Below are 21,722 nucleotides of genomic sequence, written 5' to 3' on the forward strand. Positions count from 1 at the left end.
CCAGGCCCTGATCTAGGCAATGGGGACACAGAGGAAACTGGGCGCCCTCAAGGAGCAACTAGTTGGTGACTTGATTCCTTTTAGCATCCCTTCAGTCCACAAGGACGGACATCCCACTACACCTGTGTCTGGACAGGTACAGAAATGAAGCATCTACCTTGTGACAATGTTCTCACTGGACTCCTGGCCTGAGGTCTGAGCTTTGTCTGAACAGGATCAGGTTGGGACAGAAAAGGAAAGGGTGAACCATGATCGTGCCCACCACATGTGATGGGTCTAGCAGCTGTGGGCCAGGGACTTTATATGTGTTCTGGTTTTGAGCTTCACCAAAAACTTTACAAAGTTGCCTAACAGGGATCCCTGGGTGGCGCAGCGGTTTGGCGCCTGCCTGTGGCTCAGGGCGCGATCCTGGAGACCCAGGATCGAGTCCCACGTCGGGCTCCCGGTGCATGGAGCCTGCTTCTCCCTCTGCCTGTGTCTCTGCCTCTCTCTCTCTCTCTCTGTGACTATCATAAATAAATAAATTAAAAAAAAAAAACAAAAAAAACAAAGTTGCCTAACAGAGGTAAATGACACCTCTCTGTTCACACAGTCCATGTAGGGTTTGGGATTTGAGTTCCTGCCGCACCAAGTCCGAAGCCCTGCTTTTCGATTGCTCACGCTGCTTCTCTAAAGATACTCAGGGGCTTAGGATAGAGGACGGAGCTTGGAGTTCTTTTGCTCTCTCCACTTTGGGGAGCATCCCGCTGACTCTGGGCTTTAGTTTCCTCTGCTGGTGAGCAGAAATGAGGACATCTAGGGGGAGAACATCCAGCCTCTCCCTTTTGCCAATTCTCTTCCCTTTCCCTCAGGTTGGACTGGTACTGCCTCAGGCTCCTTCCCTCTCTGTGCGCAAGTGCCCCCCCTTTCTTCCAACAACCCGATGGCCCTAAGTGTGCTTGGTGCCCCAGGCACAGGAGGCTGGTGAAAAGCCTGCCTCGGGAAGGAGAGGTCCGAGCCCCAGAGCTACACAGATGGCTCCTGCCCAGCCCATCCACTCCTCTGCTTTCCATCCCTCCCTGTTTCCACAGCCCGCCCCCAACGATTTCCTCCCTTCTCAGTCACTCGCTGCCTAGTGATCCATGGGTTTTAAATTATAACTGGGACCCAGGAAACGCGTTCCTAAGTACAATATTCATGGGCTGGGCTGACACTTTTAATTAAGGTGATTTACACTGAATTATCCTTGGAAATAAAGAAATGGTGTGCTGCCCGGGAATAAACCATCATCACCAGCCGCCTTTGTAAGTTACACTTCGTTTTAATCTATTTGGGGAATTGTTTATCTAGTTCATTACCCAACCAAACACCGAGGCCGGCCTTAAATAAGGCTTAAGTGGGGGTGGGGGCACTGCCATCTCCATACCTCGCCTTTCTAGAGTCACCCAGCCTCCCTGTGGCTCCTCTCAGCACTTTGAAAGCATGACCAGAGAGCTGGCTTCCCATCCTAGAGGCCAGAAGCCTCCCAGAAGAGGTCCCTGGGCTCAGGCCTTTGCACACATCCAGTCTCCACCCCATCACCATCCCAGAGACATCTTAGGCTTAGCAGAGCCCTGTCCATTGTCTCCTCCTTTCCTCGGAAACTTGCTTCTCTGCCACCATCAGCCTTCGGGTCACCCAGGTTGGGAAGCGCTTCCTAGTGAGTACCCTGTGAGTAATCAGCTACCTCCTCCTGCTTCTTCCTCCACCAGTCTCTCATCATTCCCTCTTCCCGTTCCCATTGCCACCGCCATTGTCCCAGGTCAGTGGGTCAGTTCGTCATCTGTCCCTCGGCCCTGCCCAACCTCCTCACTTGCCTTCCTGCTTCTCTCCCCGATTCACGCTCCACGCTGGCCTCCGGAGTGATTCTCCTACAGGTCTGCAATCTGGTCAAGTTTCTTGGCGGCTCAGCAATCTTCTAACACTCCCACTGCATCCAGGACAACCCTCCAGCCCTGGGAGCCCCCTACAGTCTGCCCTTAGTCTAACTTTGCCCTCCTTGTTCTAACTAGCTGAGTCCTGGGGTCCGTTTGTGCTCCTGAACAGGACTGAGAAAGGGGAGGCTGGGGTGAAGGAGCGTGCGTGGGCACAGCCTCTTATCCCAAGTGTAAAAGTACTTTGAGGGGCGTCCGGGTGGCTCAGCGGTTGAGCGTCTGCCTTTCGCCAGGGTCGTGATCCTGGGTTCCTGGGATCGAGTCCCACATTGGGCTCCCTGCATGGAGCCTGCTTCTCCCTCTGCCTGTGACTCTGCCTCTCTCTCTCTCTTGAATAAATAAAATCTTAAAAACATAAAAAATAAAAGTACTTTGAAAAGTCTAAGTAAGTGCCTTGTCAGCAGGAGTTTTGAGTCTTCTCCTTGTAGGTGTCTGTGCGCCCATGTACCTGTGGGAATGAGCACGGGTGGGAAGCGGTTCTTTCAGGGTGCATGTGTGTGCGTATCTACGTGTGTTGGAACGTGGGGGTGTGCATGTGCCTGTATGTCATGTACACGTTTGCCTGTCTGTGAAAACCGGCCAGCTTTCATTTGGGAGTGAGAGGTCCCTGCTTCTCTGGGTGAGCCCTTAGGTGTGTCTGAAGTAACAGCCTGCTGGGTGGGGGGATGGTGTTGGTGAGGGGGTGGGGGGGTGGGGGGAGGTTGCCGCTCTGTGCTAAGGGAGGCAGGAGGCACACATAACAACCAGGCCCATTCTGAAGAACTTCGGGGGGGGGGCGGCGTCCCAGGTGGTAGAGAGGCCCCTGCAGCAGCACCTACAGACTCCCCAGCCCGCAGGGGTGGGGGAAGAGAGGCAAAGGCGGGGTAAGAGAAGGAAGGGGGCCGCTGGAGAGAAGAGGAGAAGGGCCAGGAGGCGGGAGGGAAAGGAGTGATTGGAGAGCCCAGGAGGAGGGCTCCGGCCGCCTGCCGTGGGTGGGGGACGCCCAGGCACACGCAAGCTCCGCCCTCCTGCAGGACTCAGTTTCCCCATCTGTGAAGTGGCCGGTTGGAGGTCCCGTTCAGCTCGGGGAGCCGGCGGCTGGGAGGGGGGAGGGAGGACGGAGGAGCCCGGGAGCCCAGGGGCGGCCCCCCTCCCCGCCTCCCTCCTCCGAGGCCCGGCAGGGGCGGGGCAAGGGCGGCGGGGCCAGGCCGTCCCGCCCGGAGGGAGCTGACACGCTCCTCGGGAATTTATCACGCACCCAATTACAATGTTAATTGGCAAGTTCCTGAAATCAATTAATTCGCAAATTTTTTCCAATTAAAAATCCAGATAAATCACGAGGGCGGCGGCGGCCGGTCCGGCCCGCGGGGCGGGGCGGGGTGCAGGGGGCGGCGCGCGGGCGCGGGGGCGCGGGGGCGCGGCTGCCCTTGAACGCCTTTGCCGGCCGGTCCGACTGTCAGCGCGCCGGGCGCGGCGGGGCCGAGACAGATAAAACCATCGACCGGTCGCCGCCAGCGCTTCGGCTTTATCGATCCGACGGGAATTTCACTTGCTGTGCAGATCCCGCTGTCCGGCTGTCAGACACCGGGTGGGGGGGCGTGCCAGGGGTTAGGGGTGCAGCGCCGGGCCCGCACGTGAGGGGCACAGAGGTGGGGGACGCAGGGCGCGGCCGCGAGGGGCGGGGGGAGGGCGTGGGGGGTGGGGAGACGGCCTGGGGGGAGGGGTGCCCCGAGAAAACGTAGGGGCGGGTTGGGGGTGTGGGTGCGGGGCGCGTCTGCAGGTAGATGTGATGCCCCGGGCGGTGCAGGGGTGGGGCCGCCCCTGACGAGGCCGCAAAAGAGAGCTTGGGCCCCCATTTGCCAGATCCTTAGGGGTCCCCGGCTTTTACAGGGGCCGCAGGTCCCCCCACGTACTTCTGTCACTATGCTCTGTTCTTACTCAGGGGAAGTCCCTCTGCGGGAAGCAAATTACTCGGAGACCCTCCAGACGGCCACCTGCCACCGAGTGGGCCTCAGCTGCGGAAGGGCATTTCTCAGGCTCTGCTGGTTCTAGGCTAGTCCCAGGTGTGTAGGTTTGGGGGTTCAGGGCTGTGTGTGTGTATGCTGGGAATTGGTTAAAAAGCATAAAAGCATGGCACTACAGTCAGAGCGCTTGGATTGGAATCTTATCCTTACCACTTTACAGGCTGTGCAAACTTAGAAAAGTCACCTAGCCCCTCTGTTCCTCAGTTTCCCCATCTGTAAAATGGAGTTAATCATTATCACCTACCCTAGACGGTTGTTGGGAAGGTTATATAGATTAATGGCACCTAAAGTACTTGGCATACAGCAAGTGTTCAAACCGGATTATTATTTTTATCATTTGTACAGTCTGCTGTGGTAGTTTTAAGTATTCTCACAAATTCTTTGATATTCCTCCTGTTAAGAAGGAGAGTTAATAGACTTTAGTTCTCCTCTCTGGGGTCGGGGCTGGACTTGGTGACTTGCTTCTAATAAAGGGAATAGAATACACTGGAAGCAATAGTGTATGAGTTCTGAGACTAGATCATGTAAGGCATTGTGGCTTCCTCCCTGGCCTCTCTCTGGGATCACTTCCTCTGTGGGAAGTGAGCAGCCTTGTCCTCGGGAAACTCAAGCTGTCCTCTGGAGACACCCACGTGTGGAGGAGCCTTCTTGGGAATGGCTCCCAAAGTCCCTGCATCAAACCAGACGACTGCAGCCTTGGCTGACATCTGAACTGCAGCCTCACGAGAGACTGAGCCAGAAGCCACGACGACCCACAGCTACCCAACTAAGCTGTTCCTGAATTGATGGTCCATAGACACTGTAGATAATAAATGTTTGTTGTTTCAAGCCACTAGGTTTGAGGGTAATTTGTAACACAGCAATAGATAACTAATACTTCTTCCTTTAAAATTCAGCTCAGGCTGCCCCTCCCCTAGGAGGCCTCCTCTGCTCTGTGCTAGGGTTGGTGCTTTCTCCACGCCCCATAGTTCTTCCCGTAGAGCAGCCTCTACCCCTCACAGTTTCTGTGGCTGTACCCCCCCTTACTCCCATGCAGGGAGCTTCTGGGGTGGGACCAGTTCTGGTTCACCTTCGGGTCTCCGCACCCTGCAAGGGGGATTAGGTGAGAGGATAGAAGGAAGATCAGTCAAGTCTGATGACTTGGATTGAACAAGGGATGGGGTGGAGCTGGGAGTGATGGTGCAGGCTGTCCCCCTCTGGCAGACAAATGTCCCAGATGTGGCTGCAACCATGTCTCCTATCCCACATGTTCTCCTATCATACGACCTTGCCACCCTCCCATCAAGAGGTAGGGTGTGTGTCTGCTTCCCTTCAGTCCGGCTGGACTGATACTGCCTCGACCAATAGAGAACAGCAGAAGTGGCTTTAAGTGACTTTTGAGGCTAGACTTTTGTAAAAGGTGATCCAGAATCCATCTGGTCGGCTGGACCGTTTGCTTTAGTGCCCTAAGCTGTCATGTAGAGAACGTGCAACCACCCGGAGGCTGCCCGGCTAGGAGAGAGCTCAGGCCTCCTGGAGAAACCAAGTGTAGGTGCTTCGGTCACAGCCACAGCTGAGGTCCCAGCGGACAGCCAGAATCAGTCATCAAAGTGAGTGAAGAGGGCTCCAGATGACCCTGGTTCCCAGCCATTGAGTATTCCTAGCTGGGGCCCCAGGATCCCAGAGCAGACACAAGCCTGTCTGAATTCCTGAACCCACAGATTCCACGAGTACAGTGAAATGCCTGCTTTAAATCACTAAGATTTGGGGGAAATTTGTCACACCCTTGCTCTGTTCCTTTGATAACCTGGCTCCTCTATAAGACCCTCTGAGAGGCTTCACCTGGTCCTTCAGGCAGGGAGGAAGGAGGTAGGGGAGAGCAGGGGGTTAGGGGACACGCCTGAGCACATCCTTGATCGTCGTCACCTTTCAGACCCTGAGATTCACAGAGAAGGTAGGGCTTACTCCCCTGGATGGCAGCACGAGGCCGCACTTCTCTGGTCAGGCTTCCAGGCCCGGCCCTGCTTCTGCTACCCTACCCTGAGGCTTAGCACGGCCGTGCAAGGCCCGTGGGGCAGTGGCTCATCCCTTTCCAGCTCATCTTGTGCCCTTTTGAGGCTGAGGCCTGAAGAGGGGACCACTCTCTTCCCAATCTCCGAAAATACAGCAAGAAGGGAAAAGCATCGCCATTCAGCTGGAGGATCCGAGGACTGAAAGGAGAGTAGAGGAGAGTAACAGGGGGGCCTTGCCTTCTACCTAGAGTCTGGGGAGTGGGCCAGGCGGCCGTTCCTGGGGCCTGGTGTCTAGAACCCTGAGCGGAATCCTCTGGCAGGCAGGCTCCCCCGGCGGGTGGCTTACCTGGCAGGCAGCTGGGCCAGCTGTTCCAGTTCTTGCTCCATATGCTCCTGCAACTCACTGGGCCTTAGCAGGACCTGGCAGATGGGGCAAATAGGGGCCTGGCTGTCAAACAATGCTGCTGCCTTTTTCTTACCTGGGGAGGGAAGAAGAAGAGACAGACAGATAAGCTGGGCTAGTCTGTGGATGGAAACCCAGCGTCCTGATCCTGCAATCCAAGCCTGCTGCGTCCCAGGGCTTCCTGGACTAGAGGAGGGTTGAGCCCGAGGGTCTTGGAGACCCTGACCATTCACTCTACTTTGTGGCTCGGGGCCCCAAATCCCACCTCCTCAGCTGTCTGCTCCTCTGGGAAATCTATCGGGACACAGTGAATGCTCCGTGCAATCCAACTTGGATCGCTTCATTTCATACAGGTTAGTGAAGGTCTTGGTTTAATCATACCATCACCCAGAATATCCAGTGCCCTCTCTGTCTCTCCTTTCTTCACTGGCTTTCATATTCTCCAAATATGGAGAAGGAAGAAAAGAGGGAGAAAGGGGATTCATTCCTGCAGTCATTCAACAAACGTTGTCTGGGGTCTCCTCTGAATCAGCCCCGGTGCAGAACTGTGGGACCACAGAATACAATCGGATCTAGTTCCTGCCCTCGAGGCCCTCACAGTAGAGTGGGGAGGAGCAAAAAGGACCCATGTGACTTTTGGGGGTAGTGTTCCCGAGCAGTTCCTCACTTTCCCAGTACTCTGCTCAGAGCCCCTTCTTTCCCTATTCTGCATGCAGGACGATCTTCCTTCTGTGGCCCTAACTCCCATCTGTGCCCTGTAGACTCCAGAATCTGTGTCTCTGCCCCAGATCCCTCCCTGATTCTCTCGGCCCCTGGACCAAGTGCCTAATGGACATCAGTGCCTGCATGTCCCCCAAGAATCTGAAACGCGATGAGCCAAAAACAAGTTCTTCAGTTTCTTTCTTTCTTTCTTTCTTTCTTTCTTTCTTTCTTTCTTTCTTTCTTTCTTTCTTTCTTTCTTTCTTCTTTCTAAGATTTATTTATTTATTCATGAGAGAGAGAGAGAGAGAGAGAGAGAGGCAGAAGACACAGGCAGAGGGAGAAGCAGGCTCCATTCCGGGAGCCCGACGCGGGACTCAATCTGGGGACTCCAGGATCATGCCCTGGGCCAAAGGCAGGCGCTAAACCGCTGAGCCACCCAGGGATCCCCCTTCAGTTTCTTCACCCCTTACAAAACTGCTCCCCCTGTAGCACCACCCGTCTTAGTAAATGACACCAGCACTCACCCAGTCACCCAAGCCTGGAAACTTTGCCTCCCCTGAAGCCCTTGCCCTTGCCTACTGTCGCTCCCATGTTCATTTAACTACCAGGTCCTGTCTGTTCTGCTTCCTCAGTATTCCTGGAATCTATACTCTTCCCGTTTGGGTCTCACTACCTCTCACATGGATAACCTCATTGGCCTCTTGTAAGCCTAACAGATTTTGGGTTCCCCCTCTAAAATACCCTTCAAATTGTATGGGAATACAAGTGGGTATTGTGCTGGCTTGGGGGCCAGCTGGGAACCTAAACTCTGTCCCAACTCTGTCACTGTCTCTGTCGCTGATGGTATCCAGAGCATACTATTCTAGAAAGGAGGCTGAAGGTTGCATACCTCTTGGGGGACCCTAAACCCTCTCCTTTGTTACTCTCTCTACCCACTGCTCCTCTGCCCTCTGCTTAAGGCGTGGGGCTGAAGAGGCCTATTCGTTTAGAAACATCCTTGCCTATCCATGTAAACGTTGACTGTAGAAAGACTTCTTTAGCTTTAGCCAAACTTTTCCTCCCTGCTACTTCTTCCCACTTTTGCCCAGGGAGGGTCACAATTAGCTTTCAGAGAGATAAAGGCCCTGCCAGTAATGACGGAGGTGGTTGGGTTGGGTTGCCAGATTAAATATAAGATGCCCAGATTAAATATGTTATGCGGCACCTGGGTGGCTCAGTTGGTTCAGCATCTGCCTTCGGCTTGGGTCATGATCTCAGAGTCCTGGAATCGAGCCCTATGTTGGGCTCTCTGCTCAGGAGGGAATCTGCTTCTCCCTCTCCCTCTGTGCTTTCTCTCAAATAAATAAATACAATCAAAAAGTAAAGTTACTCGGTTACATTTGAATTTCAGGTAAACAACAAATACTTTTTCAGTATAAGTATGTCCCAAATATTATTGCATGGTATGTACTTATGCTAAAAGTTATCATTGTTTTTCTAAAAGTCAAATTGACCTGGAGGTCTTATATTTTATTTATTTATTTATTTATTTAAATTTTTTAAAAAGATTTATTTATTTATTTATTTATTCATGATAGACATAGAGAGAGAGAGAGAGAGAGAGAGAGAGAGAGAGAGAAAGAGGCAGAGGCACAGGCAGAGGGAGAAGCAGGCTCCATGCCGGAAGCCCGACGCAGGACTCGACCCCAGTACTCCAGGAACATGCCCTGGGCCAAAGGAAGGTGCCAAACCGCTGAGCCACCCAGGGATCCCCGGTCTTATATTTTTATTTGCTAACTCTGGCAACTCCATGTCTGAGGGAGCTCCCAGTTCAGGCTAAGCACAAGAACCCACTTCCCCTTGACACAAGGCTGACGTTGGTCACAGCTCTCCTGGATGCCCAGACTGAGTCATCTGAGCACTCAGAGGAGGGAGTAGTTTATTCTGGGTGTACATTTTGAGGAGTGAAAAAAAGGAAGTCTTAACCAAAGAAATGAAATTTAAGTTGCACTTCAGATGTGTTTCAGGCAGAGAACAGGAGCAGACGAATGAGTTGTGAGTTTCTTGTAGGCAGGGGCCATTTCTTATCCAACTTTATATACAATTGAAAACAGACCCGGCGTTGACTAGATGTGCAGTAATGCAGCGAAGGAGAAGAAAAGAGGAAGGGAGGGGGGTAGGAACAAAGAGCAGATCGTCCTAGAAGCCAGATGATCTTCACAGAGCTGGGATGCCCACCGTGGAAGCTTTGTGTGTGCAGGGTGGGATAGGTGTAGCTCGAGTCTGTGTGGTCAGCTCTCTGAGAGAGGAAGGGGCCCCACTGATCATGTGCTTTGGTGGCTATGCCTCAGATGCTCAGAGGACAGCTGGAAGGCAGCTATGAGTAAAAGAAGCAGATGTGGCCTGGTCTGGAAGATGGGAGATGAAGATTCTAGTCTCAGCTCCGCCTCAAACTTCATTTAGCCAGGGACTCTCCAAGGTGAGTGAGACCCTAGACATCCTGCAGGCCACTACCTTTGTTTTAGAGATGGGGAAACCGAGGCTCCAAATTGGATAGTGACTCCTGTACCCAGCTCATGATCTCAATCCTTCATTTATTTATCCACTCAGCAAACATTTTTTAAACAATTATTTAGCTTCAGGTATTATTCTGGGAGAAATTGGAATTCAGAGAGAATTAAACACATTCTTGGCCTGAAGGAGGTCACAAAGTAATGGGAAAGCCAAAGTAAGGTCCACGGTTTCATTCAGTGCAGCCAGGGCTGAGGGAGGTTCGAATGGGGGCTCCAGGGTGGAGGCCAGAGGATGGTTGGTGGGGCCTGGGGTGGGGGGGAGGCAGGGCCTGATGGAAGGCATGAGGGTGCATAAGGGAGAATTGACAGGGCTGTTGAAACAGATCATTGAGGCAGGGCTTGGGGCATCACTGAGGGAAATGGTAAGGGAGGAGACCTGAGAAAGAGGAGGATCCAGGGCACAGGGGCTGAGCTGAGGTGGAAATATCAGGGTTTGTGCCCTTTTAGGCTGGGACCCCAACTCTGGTTCTTAGGGATTCCTAGAGCCCAGGGTCTTTCATCCAAGGCTGGGACCCCAAATCAGCATTCCCATACACTTGTTCTCAGTTCATCTGCTTTGGTGCCACAGAGATCCACTTTTCTGAGCTTGGCCTCAGTTTCCCTATCGGGACAATGGGTACTCTTCCTGGCCCCAGCTTTAGGAATAGCATTGACAGGGATCAGCAGAGGAACCCTGAGCCTATGCCCTCCATCCCACCCCCATTTTCTCAGGGGTTAGAGTGGCAGGTGTCAGCCTGGCCATGGGCCCCCTGCTTCCCCTCCCCCGCTGTGTTCTCTATAATTTTATATTGAGACCTGTGGTCATGACGTGGGTTTTACTGCACTAACGACATGGCCTGCCCAGGTTTAATGACAAAATCCATACTCTGGCCCTGGGCCTGCTCCTCGTTTGCATAATTCCCAGAATACAGCTCCCTGAAGCTTTTGACCTGGGCCATTACAGTGGCCATAAAATGGGCCATAAAACCGCTGGGAATGGCCAAGAGGAGGGGGCTGTGGTCTTGCGGGGGTGGGAACCAAGTCCTCAACCCCTGTCTCTCCTTAGGCCTGGGAGTGGGCATCCTGGCCCTTCTCTTCCACAGGTCCCAGAACCTGAGAGTCCTCCTCAGGCTGGAGAGGCCTCTGGGAAGCCCTAGTTCAGCTGCCCATCCACGTAGGAGGATTCTCCAACGCCAACGCCAGCCTCACAGGTAGGCCGCCCAGGCAGACTGTCAGAAAGCATCTCCTTCTGGAACATCCTTCATTCCGCCCCTGCCCCCTCCCGGCACCCCAGCAGCCAGGCCCTGGGCCACAGGTGGGCCTGGGTCACTGGGCCTCGGCTCCATCGGGCCCCTCTTCAAGGCCAGGCTCCACGGGGAGGTCAGGAGGCAGGCCGAGCAGCCTAGCTGGGGACGTGAGAAGCACGAGGGACCGGGGACAGGGACTGGGACGGGCTGTCAGTGCTAAAGATGATGAATGGGGGAGGTGAGGCGGGAGGCCCAGTGTTATCGGCGCGGCTGGCGGTGCGGGCGCGCCGCTCCTGCTAATCCCCGGGCGCTGCCTCGGCCCTCGCACTGATAACGAGGAAATGGGACTGACAACAATTTTTAGCTGAGAGATTCTTCACCAAAATGCCAGGCGGCCCGAGGTCTGACAGCGCCTGATTGAGTGTGTGAGTGTGTGGGGGGGACGCCCGCAGCCCCCGCCTCCCACGCAAAGATGGATCGCTCATTCTGCCTCCCGTCCACATTCATTACCGCGCCGCCCCCGCTCGCTCTCGCCCGCCCGCCGCAGGTACCCGAGCAGGAGCACCAGGCACCCCAGGAGGAGCACCGGGCACCCCAGGAGGAGCACCGGGCACCCCAGGAGGAGCACCAGGTACCCTCAGGAGGAGCACCGGGCACCCCCCAGGAGGAGCACTGGGCATCCCAAGGAGGAGCACTGGGTACCCCCAAGGAGGAGCACCGGGTACCCCGAGCAGGAGCACCGGGCACCCCCAGGAGGAGCACCGGACACCCTGAGGAGGAGGACCAGGTATCCCAAGGAGGAGCACTGGGTACCCCGAGGAGAACCGGGCACCGCCAGGAGGAGCACTGGGTACCCCGAGGAGGAGGAGCATTGGGTACCCCGAGCAAGAGGACCAGGTACCCCGAGGAGGAGGACTGGGTACCCCAAGCAGGAGGAAGGCTGGCTCAGAGGACCCCACCCGGTCCTTAGCCCTCCCTAGGGTGCCACCAGCTCAAAGGAAGGGGATTATAGGGTCAAGCTCCCCCGAGCTGTGTGACCTCACAAGGTCCCCACCCAGCTGGTGAGGCTCTGCCAAGAAGTGGCCAACTGGGGGCTGAGAGGCCTCAAGGCCCAAGAGGCATGCTGAGGAGAGCACAGGGGTCAAGCCAAGTAGCCCTCTTCTTTGGGGTGTGTGTGTGGGGGGGGGCAGGCTCCCAGCAGTCCCACCCTCAGGTCTTGGGCCTCAGGCACCTGGCGTCCCACATCAGCCCTCTGCTGCCCCCGTCTGTTGGGAAGTGCTGACCACTGGGAGCAGGCCACTCGAGGGCCCACGGAGCTGCTCCTCCTCTGCCATCTTCCCTGGTGAAGCCCGTGCACACGCTGGAGGATGGGGGCTCATTCAGAGGAAAAGCCCTCCCTTCCTAGGTCACTAACCCACAACCCACCCTGCAACACCCTGTCATGGGATTGCTTCTGTGGCTTGGCCTGTTTGGTTGTGTCCTAGTTCTGTTGCCCACAGGTTCCATTCTTGCCTCTCTGTTCAAGCAGCAAGTCCCATCTTCATGATCTTTTCTCTACAGACCACAAGAGGCAGGGCTTGACCACCCGGTGTCTGATTTAAGAAAGAAGCAGGAGGGTTAACACGAGGGCGAGGGTACCACTAATGACACATGGCGATGGAAGCTGGCCCCTTTAAGAGAAGGTATGTGTGTACATGTGTGTTTGTGTGTACACACGCGTGTGTTCCACCTTTCCCTTCCCTGAACTCCCCCCTGCATAGAAGGGCTTCCATTTCCTGGTGACCAAGACACAGAGGAACCTTTAAGCAGAATTCAACAGAGTTGTCTCTTACTGGCCCTGAGACCTTGGACAAATCACTTAACACTTCTGAGCTTAAGTGTGTGTCACACACTCTTTGTGTGACACAGGTATAATGATATCTAACTCCCATTTTGTGAGGATTCAGTTAAACCAGGGCTCTGCACAAAGTGATGAGTCATCATCTGTTTTTGTGATCATCATCACAGTTGTTTGTGCTTGTATCTGTCCCCTTCTGACACCAGCCTGTCCTTGCCCTGGATCTGGCCTCCTTCCCTGCAAATTATAGAACTCGAGACATTGACACGTAGGTAAGACTGTGTATCATTCAGTACGCACCCTGGCCCTGGCCCTTCCGGCCTCCATGGAGGTCCTTCTTCCATCTATCCCCATATATCTCTTGATTGGTTTGTATGCCAATATATCCATCTGTCCGTCCATCTAACCATTTATCCACTGTCTGTGTATTAATAACCATTGGGTGTTACTGTATGCCAGGCTGTAGGCTTAATGTGTATATTTTATCTCATTTCATCTTTACAACAGTCCTGTGATACAGATACTATTCCTGCGATCATGCTGATGAGGAAAATGGGGTTTGGAACAATGAAGCGACAGTTAGAAGGTCCAGAGCAGGATTTAAATTCAGGCCTGTCTGACTCCAAAGCTAGTGCTCCTAACCACTGCGCAATACCCAGCTACTTATCCACCTATCCACTCACCTAGGCAATAATTCAGTAGTTGCGTCCTAGTTGACATTCAACCAATGTCAACTGGATATTGACAATGGGTCTGCTATCGTAGGGATGCCACGCAAAAATAAACAAAACAGGTACACTCTTCTGTCCTCAAGGAGCTTAGGAACCAACTACAGATAGGGACATGATACAAACATCTCTGGAGATGTTTTAGAAAAAGGAAAGTATGTGGAACTGTGGGAGTATATCCGTTGGCCTGGGAGGTGAAGGAAATGACATTCAAGCAAAGGTGTGAAGGATGAGTGGGAACCAGTCAGGTGATGATTGCTCTAGGCACACACAGCATGTTTGAAGGTAGAGAAGGGGAGAAAGCCCAACTGAAGAACTGAAAAATGTCCAGGGTGACTGTAGCAGAGTGAGTGAAGGCCAGAGTGTTGAGATATAATGAGAGAGAGAGGCCAGATCCTGGAGGACTTTTTAATTATGTTTAAATTATCATTATTTTTTTTAACCTACAGGAGAGTTTTAAGCAGAAGAGAGAGACATATCAGACTTGCATTTAAAAAAGATCATTCTAGGGGCACCCGGGAGGCTCAGTGGATGAACCTCTGCCTTCGGCTCAGGTCTTGATCCTGGGGTCCTGGGATGGAGTACCGCATTGGGCTCCCCACAGGGAGCCTGCTTCTCCCTCTGCCTGTGTCTCTGCCTCTCTCGGTGTCCCTCATGAATAAATAAATAAAATCTTAAAAAATAAAATAAAATAATAAAAAGGATCGTCCTAACTGCAGAGAATGGTCTGAAGGGGCAAAGTAGAGAATGCAGGAAGGCCGTTTAGAAGGTGCTCTCACTAACTCAGGCGAGACGGGCTGGTGCCTTGCTGGAGGGAGATGCTGCTGCTGCTGGTGATGATGATGGAGGTGAACAGAAGGTGGACGGGTTGGACGTAGGGATAAAGGACTAAAGGAGCCAAGGATGACTCCAGGGTTTCTGGTTTGAGCAACAGGAGGAAGAGCAGCAGGCTTGGTGAGGAAGAAAATGAGTTCAGGTTTGGACGATGTGCTTAGTTGGAGGAGCTGTTAAGACATCCATGTGAAAATGCTTTCTAGGCACTCTACGGGAGCCAGAGCCAGAGTTCCAGAGCTGGAGACATTGACACGTAGGTAAGAGCCGAGGTTCACCAAGGCATTCTCTGTGCCTGGCACAATGTCTGGCATATGGTAAACAGCCAGTAAATACCTATTGAATGAACAAACCATTTACTGAAGTTGTGAGTAGGTAAGATCACCTAGGGAGCAAGGATACAGTAAAAAGAGGCTGGAACAGAGCCCTGAATAATTCCAACAGGTGGAGGAAGTTCAAGTCATCAAAGGCTAAGAAAGAACAGTCAAGAGGAGGATGAAAACAGGTGCAATGTCATCAAAGCCAAGAAGGACTAAGTTTCAAGGGGTAGGGAGTGTCACTGATAGGGTCACGTGCTGCTGAGAGGTCAAGAACATAAGGCATGAAGGTGTCCCCTCCACCCACTGTATCCACAACCGTCTACACCACTTCATCCGTCCATCGCCGTCCAGACCACCTAATTACTCATCCTGCCCCCTCTCGCTCGTCCCCTTTCTCCTTCTCTTCCCTCCAGAAAACCATGATTGGTGCCTCTGGTGAGTGTGGGGCAGGAAGGGTTAACATGCTGACAGATGGCATTTTTTACCTTCAGTCAATATGAACAAGGCCCCAAGACTATGATTCCAAACATCTGGATTTCATCAATATGTGATCTGTCATCGTATATTGGCATTCCCCAGTCCCCGCGCCAGAGCAATGCGGCTGGTTTTATTAATACGTCAAATACATTATCCGTGTAATACACTTGTCTGGCTGGGGCCTCCCGCTGGGGCGGGGCGGCGGATTTGAATGTATGATGAATCAGTTTGCATTACATGTTCGTAAGTCATCATTTGTCAGGATTAATAGGCATCCCTGGTCGAGGGGGTGGGGGTGGGGCAGCCAGAGGAGAGATGTGCATCTAGCGATGGCCCGTATTTATCTGCCAGTACCCAAGGATGCCCTGAAAACAACCATGTACCCTCCTGCCCAGACCCCAGGGCAGTGGCTGGTGCTCGGGGGAGGGTGACATTTTGAGCAGTTCCCAAGTCACTTGGACCAGATAGGCCTATCCGTCTCTGCTTTGGGCTTGCCAAACAACCAAAAAGGATATGGCCGGGGCCATCTGCACAAGCCTGCTAACTCTTACTCTAAAGGACTCACAAGTCCTTCTTCCAGGGAGCCTTCCCTGACTCCCACAGACTGTACGAGGTGCCTTTTCTGTGTCCCCACAGCCTCTTGTGCCACCTCCAGTGACACAGTGTTACAATTGCCTATTCTGTGTCGGTCACCCTCTTTAGACTATACATTTCTTGAGGGCAAGGATTAACTTGTTTACTGCTATAGCTCCAGCATCTAGCAGAAGACACAGCCTGAAGTAAGAGAAGAGTAATAGTAATAGTAGAAATCAATACATATTCTTCGAGGGAACGACTGAATAAATGACCACTGACCTTGCTCAACTCCCCAAAGGACGCAGGCATTTGCTGGGAGACATTGTGGCAATTTTCTTGACTTCCTGCCTCCACCCTGACCCTTACCCAGCACCTGCTCTGCTCATCTATCCTACTGTCTATGCTTGTTCCTTCATTTGCTCCCCATCCTCCCATGAGACGGCAGAGACCCCCTCACACAGCACCAGGTTCCTTACATGTGGCGTTTATACATAGAATACACAGGGTGACACATTTCTGCCTGCATACCATTAGCTCAGATTGGCACTGCCCACCCCACACGGCCTCCAACCACCTCCAGGTCCTTAGGAAACAAGAGCCTGGCTGGTGCCCTGACACCCACTGTGATGGGTGCAATTTATACCCTACCCCAGCAGTAGAGGGGGCCTGGATTGAGCCGGGCAGGTCTCCCGGGTGGCCAGTGGCCAACATATGCAGGACAGCCAGGCGGAGGTCAGCTGTGGACAGGTTTAGGCTCAGACTTGGGCTCGAACTGGAGCCAAGGGTTCTAGGCCAACATACGATCGAGCTCACTGGGTCTGGGGCATGGAACCCCAGTTGTTGCCACCATCAGCCTTTGCTCCACCAAGGGCACCAGCCAACCTGTTTAGGGACTGATGGGGCTTCGGGGGTCACAGGTATTTCATAGCCCTGACCTTGGCTGTCCCAAACACAACTGCAGCCTCTCTCCTCTCTGGAGCTGCAGTTCAGCTCCCCTCCTCCCTTAGCTAATAACTTCCAAACAGTGCTCTGTGCTGGGCCAGGCCAGTGGTGGGTGGCGGCAGATGTAGCCTCCCAGGGTTCCACCATTACTGACGGTAGGAAAGGGCCCAAGTCAGGAAAATCTCCACATGTGGACACGCACACAGATCCTCTCAAATGTCTGGACACACGTTCACGTGAGGGCACTGGCACACACAGGTAGGGGCTCACACGAGCACGTCTAGAGAACCTCGCCAGAATGTAGGTTCTACATCTGAGAGTGTAGACGGGAGTATACCTGGACGCTCTTCCCGGCCTGCCCACCCACTTCACTCTCCCCCAGCGCCTTCCTTGCCATGGAGCCCAAGTGCTAGGACTGTACTGTTTAAAGTAAAGTAAATCCAAGTGTGCTTTACCCCCCGCTGGCTCTGACTATGGGCTTATAAAAATGAAGTGGGGAACCTCTGCAGCTGTGGGCAATAAATCCTGAACTGCGGAGGAGGGCACTTTACCTGCATTCTGGGCTGATGGGTGGGACTTGGGGCACTGGTTATAGGGGCCTGCGGGCTGGATGGGCAGCGGGCCAGCTCCTCAGCCTCAGGCACTGCCTGCTAGCCCAGCCCCGGCCAGCTGTGCCCCACAGACCTGCGGGGTCGGGAGCCTGGAACCCCTGAGCCCAGACTGGCCGGTGGGCAAGGACAGAGAGAGAGAGAGAGAGAGACTGGAGCAGAGAGATGTAGGGGAGGGGAGGAGGGGGAGGGGGAGGGGGAGGGGAGGGAGGAGGGGGAGGGGGAGGAGGAGGAGGAGGAGGAGGAGGAGGCTGGGGTGGGGAGAGCGAGCAAGACAGGCACGTGCTGCTAAGGCTGAGGGGAGCCCTCGCATCTGGAGATCAATTAGCATCAATTACTGACTTCATTTAATTGTCGTCCAAGATGAATTTGTCATTTTTAGCTGGGAATTAATGGGAGACCTTCACCTCTCCCTGGCAGCAGCCGCGGAGCCCGCAGCGGTCACCCCAGTCTCCTAGGAGCCCTGACTCCTGCTGGGCTGGGCCAGGCCGAGGGGCGGGCGGCAGGCTTCGGGCAACTCCACCTCTGGGGTCCCCCGGCCTGGCCCACTGGCCCGGGGCGCAGGTGGGGGCCGTGGGGCCCGCGGAGCAGTCCTTTGCAGCCTCTGGCTTCAGCCAGAAATTAATTTGCTGGGCTGAGCGTGTTTACCTTTTCCCAGCAAAGGCGAGACAGTAAACAGCGGACCGGCGGCTGAAATTGAATTGATAACTGCATCAACGTGCCAGATAACGCCTAAAATAATACGCCGATAAGGAAATTCGATTTGATTTGCTGCTGCGCATCAGATTGGCCCCATCTGTAGCTGCCTGTAATCATTTTCAATTGCGTTGGGAAACCTTATTTGTCCTTAAATATTTCTGTCATTTTTCATTGCTGGCGACAGATCCTCGGGCAGGTGGCAGGGGTGCGCTGCCTCTGCGGGCGTGGGGCAGCGGCCCGAGGAGGGGTGGTGGGGACTCTCAGGAAGGGAGGCAGGGAGCTGGCGGCTGGCCGGGCGGTGACAGCTGTTCCTCCAATCAATCACGCTGTCGACAGGGAGGGACGACTGGCTGGCAGAAATTGAGTTTGCCTCACAGGGGACGATTGAGCAAATTAATAGCCCATTAGCCAAGCAGTGACCTGAGAAATGAAGGTGCAGGGGTTCCTGCTCGCTCAGGCCGGCTGGGGTGGGGCAGGGCAGGGGGAGGGGCTGGGGAGCAGGTGGGGGCACCTGGGGATGGGGCACGCAGAGGTGGGCCAGGGAGGGGAAGGTGCGGCAGGAGCCCTGGCAAGCTGGGGGAGGCGGGCTGGAGGGCGGAGGTCAGAGAAGCGATTCTGGGGGAGGAGAGGGGAGGTGGCTCCGGGGTCTCTGGACATCTCCAGGGCTCGGTGCCCTGCCAGAAGCTCTCCTTCCTCCATCCAGAGATGCTTCCTTCACTTTTTCTCATCCCTTTTCCCTGAAATGGGCCCCTCCCCTGGAGACACCACTCCCTGGAGTCGTCCAGGTGCAGGGGGTCTCTTCTCCCAAGTCCAGGTCGCTCAGGCCCTGGGAGGTGGGGTCAGTGGCTGGTGGGTGCTCTCTGCCAGGCCGGCCCTCGGCCTCTCTGCGCTGTGGGCTCTGAGGTCAAGCACCGCCCTGTGCCCCGCATCCTTGGGCCTGCTCCCACTTGTCCACCCCAAGCCTCACCACTGACCTCCCCTCCTTGAAGGTCGTTCTTTCCCCTGTACTCACTTCCTCCTGGAGGACCTGCTCAACAGCCCCAATTGCTCTGTGGCTACAACTCCCTCTCCGCCCACCTTCCTAGGGCCTTGCGCCCATCACACTTGCTTCCCCCCCTCTCCTCCCACCTCCCGAGACACCACTCACTCGTGGACTGTAGCCCGAGTCCTAGGGCCCATCACCTCAACTCCCTCTTGCATCCTCTGCCTCCACAATCCAACTGTTCTCCTTTTTGTCTCAGACACACAGGCGGCTAAACGCAGCTGGGGAAAATCACAAAACCGCGAAGATATGTGCCAATAAAAATTCACAGTTTCCAATCTCGGCACTCCTAAGCAATCCCTTCACATGCCCTTGGTCAGCTCTGTCTCCCTTTTCCCACAGAGACAATCCAATAATATTTTACTATCTGGGGCCCTCGCCCCATCTCCTGCCCCCGGCTCTCTTACTAGGTGGCCTTGCTTCCCACTTTGCTCAGAAATCTGAAGTCCTTAGGGAGGAGTTCCCTCAACTTCCAGATCCACACTCACCTCTTTTCCTCTTCCAGTTTCAGTGGAAGAGGCATCCGTCTCCCTGTTCTAGCCAGGATCCCTTCTCCTGGGTTTAGAATCTCACTCCTGCCTATGTCTGCAGGGAAAGCTGATGTGGGTGCCCTCTCTCCTGTGCCCCCCCTTCCCTCCTCACACCTCCATCCATCAGCATCTACATGCTTGGAGTCACCTCCACTGCAACAATATCAACAACTCCTCTCTCCCTTCTGTATGGCACCTTGTGACCAAGGCCCTCTTCTTCCCATCTCACCTAAGATGCTCCAAGGAGCCTTGCTTGCTGTCCATACTCCTTTCTCTTAGTTCTTTTTTTTTTTTTAAGATTTTATTTATTCATGAGAGACACAAGAGAGAGGCAGAGACACAGGCAGAGGGAGAAGCAGGCTCCATGCAGGGCTCGATCCAGGACCCTAGGATCACAACCTGAGCCCAATGCAGACGCTCAACCACTGAGCCACCCTGGTGGCCCTCTCTTAGCACTTCTTAACTCCCTGCGATCTGCATCCCCACTGCCCCACACTCTATCAGGCGGATCCTTGATGATCATTATTCGCCAGATATAATGGATACCCCAGTGATAATCCTTTATTTGTTAATTCAATAAATATTTATTGAGGGTCTTCCATGTGCTAGGCACTGCACCGAAGTCTAAGGATACAACCAAATCTACGTCCTAATGGAGCTTACAAAGTAGGAGGAAACACACAATAAAATTATACAAACAACTGTAGTCATGCCAAAGAGAGGTGAACAGTGCTAATGGGGACCTGGAAATGCAGTTTTGCCCTGCTCAGAGGAAGCCAGCAAGGCCTCCCTGAGGACGAGACGCAGGGTGAGACGTGATGGGTAGGTACAAGTTGTACAGATGAGGAGGAAGGAAAGAGAATAACATCGATCAAATCCTTCCCCTGTACCAAGCACTTCACTACTTCGTAACTGAGGGAACGGGCAAGAAGCTCCATAACCTGCTCATGGTCACCCTGTAAGCGGTGGTGCTGGACCTCCAGCCTCAGCGGGGCAAGGCCAGAACCCGTGCTCTTAACCCTTCCACCCCACTCCCTGGGATGCCAGCTATCACCTTGTCTTCGCCCACTCCTCTCTCTGCACCCCCCCCATCCCTACCTCCAGTCCTGTCCCATGCCTGTCACCACGCAGGATCCTCTGCTCGGATGACCCACAGGCTCTTCAAGCCCAGTGCACCTGAAATAGGATTTACCTTCTCTGGACCTGCCTTCCACCTGCTTTTTCTATTTGCATGAGACACTTACCCCCCGCCCCGCCCCAGATTCCCTGCATCTTGGAGTCTTACTCTTTACTCTGGCCCCTCCATCCAGTAAGTCTACATCGTACTTGTCTTTACATCCTAAGCAGCCCCTGGCACCATCTTTTCTCCATTGATTTGGTTCAGGCATCATCTCCAGTCTTTCCTGTCATCTCCTAACACATCTCTGTCCCCTCTAATCCATTTCTATCTCTACAGCCAGCAGGAGCCTCCTAAAACACAAATTGGATCCTATCGTTCAGCCACTTAAGACCCTTCTTCAGCTCCCAAAGCCCACAGCATAAATTCCGGACTCCTTATCCCACGAGCGTCTCTCCAGCCTGTAGCCTCTCCGGCAATGCTGTGTGGACAAGCCCCAGCTCTTCACATGGTGTCCTTACCGCCAACGGTGCCCACGACATCCATCTCCCTATGGGCAACCCATAACTCCTTATTTATTCCTGAAGACCGCACCCAGACAATCCTTCCTCTTCGCAGCCTTCCCTGGTATTACCCTCCCATGCTATGTCTTACTTGTCTTTACCTCTTCTCGCACACATCATGCATATAACATTGCAATGGTTTGTTTGTCCATCCGTCTCCCCTGGTGGACTCTGAGCTCCTTGATGGCAGGGGGCTTCTCTGATTCGCCTGGTCCGCTCAGGACCTGACACAGGGCCTGGCGCAGAGTGCGTGGCAGTTAGGCTGCTGAAGGACTCAGTGGCCAAGCCAGCGGGAGGAGAACTTGAAGGGGCTGCAGGAGAATGGCTGAAAAGACAGTGAAAGCTGGGGTGGGTGGGAGGTGGAGGTGCGAGGGTGACAGAGGTAGGAGTAGGGGAAAGTCGGCAGTTGAGGGAATGCTGTCAATTTCTTTTGTTTAAATAAAGCCTGGTTTCATGGTCAGTGACAGGGACAAGGCCCAATGACTTTCAAAGGGAGGAGCCCTTGAAACACAGAAGCTCCAACTGTTCTAGAAAAAATATCAGTGTCCACAGACCTGGTGGGAAGGAGGTGGGCAGTGGTCCCCTGAACGCAGCTGGCCAGTCAAATCCTGTGCCTAGAAACA

The 21,722-nt window shown here is 54.0% G+C and overlaps 1 protein-coding gene and 1 long non-coding RNA gene across 3 annotated transcripts in view; one reads left to right on the forward strand and one right to left on the reverse strand.

Annotated features, from left to right (window-relative positions):
- RNF220 (ring finger protein 220) overlaps positions 1-21,722 on the reverse strand; it is a 228,638-nt gene that overhangs the window by 29,077 nt on the left and 177,839 nt on the right. For both annotated transcript variants that reach the window (XM_055341687.1, XM_055341685.1), the window contains exon 2: positions 6,293-6,425. In XM_055341687.1, coding sequence (XP_055197662.1) covers positions 6,293-6,425 — 133 coding nt within the window. The remainder of the gene's footprint in view (positions 1-6,292; positions 6,426-21,722) is intronic.
- LOC129520589 (uncharacterized) lies at positions 3,381-4,787 on the forward strand. Its single transcript, XR_008666632.1, has 3 exons — positions 3,381-3,580; positions 3,874-3,994; positions 4,538-4,787. It is a non-coding gene; the product is annotated as an uncharacterized LOC129520589 (long non-coding RNA).

Source organism: Nyctereutes procyonoides, unplaced genomic scaffold (assembly GCF_905146905.1).
Source record: "Nyctereutes procyonoides isolate TBG_1078 unplaced genomic scaffold, NYPRO_anot_genome, whole genome shotgun sequence".
In the NCBI taxonomy this organism is placed as follows: domain Eukaryota; kingdom Metazoa; phylum Chordata; class Mammalia; order Carnivora; family Canidae; genus Nyctereutes; species Nyctereutes procyonoides.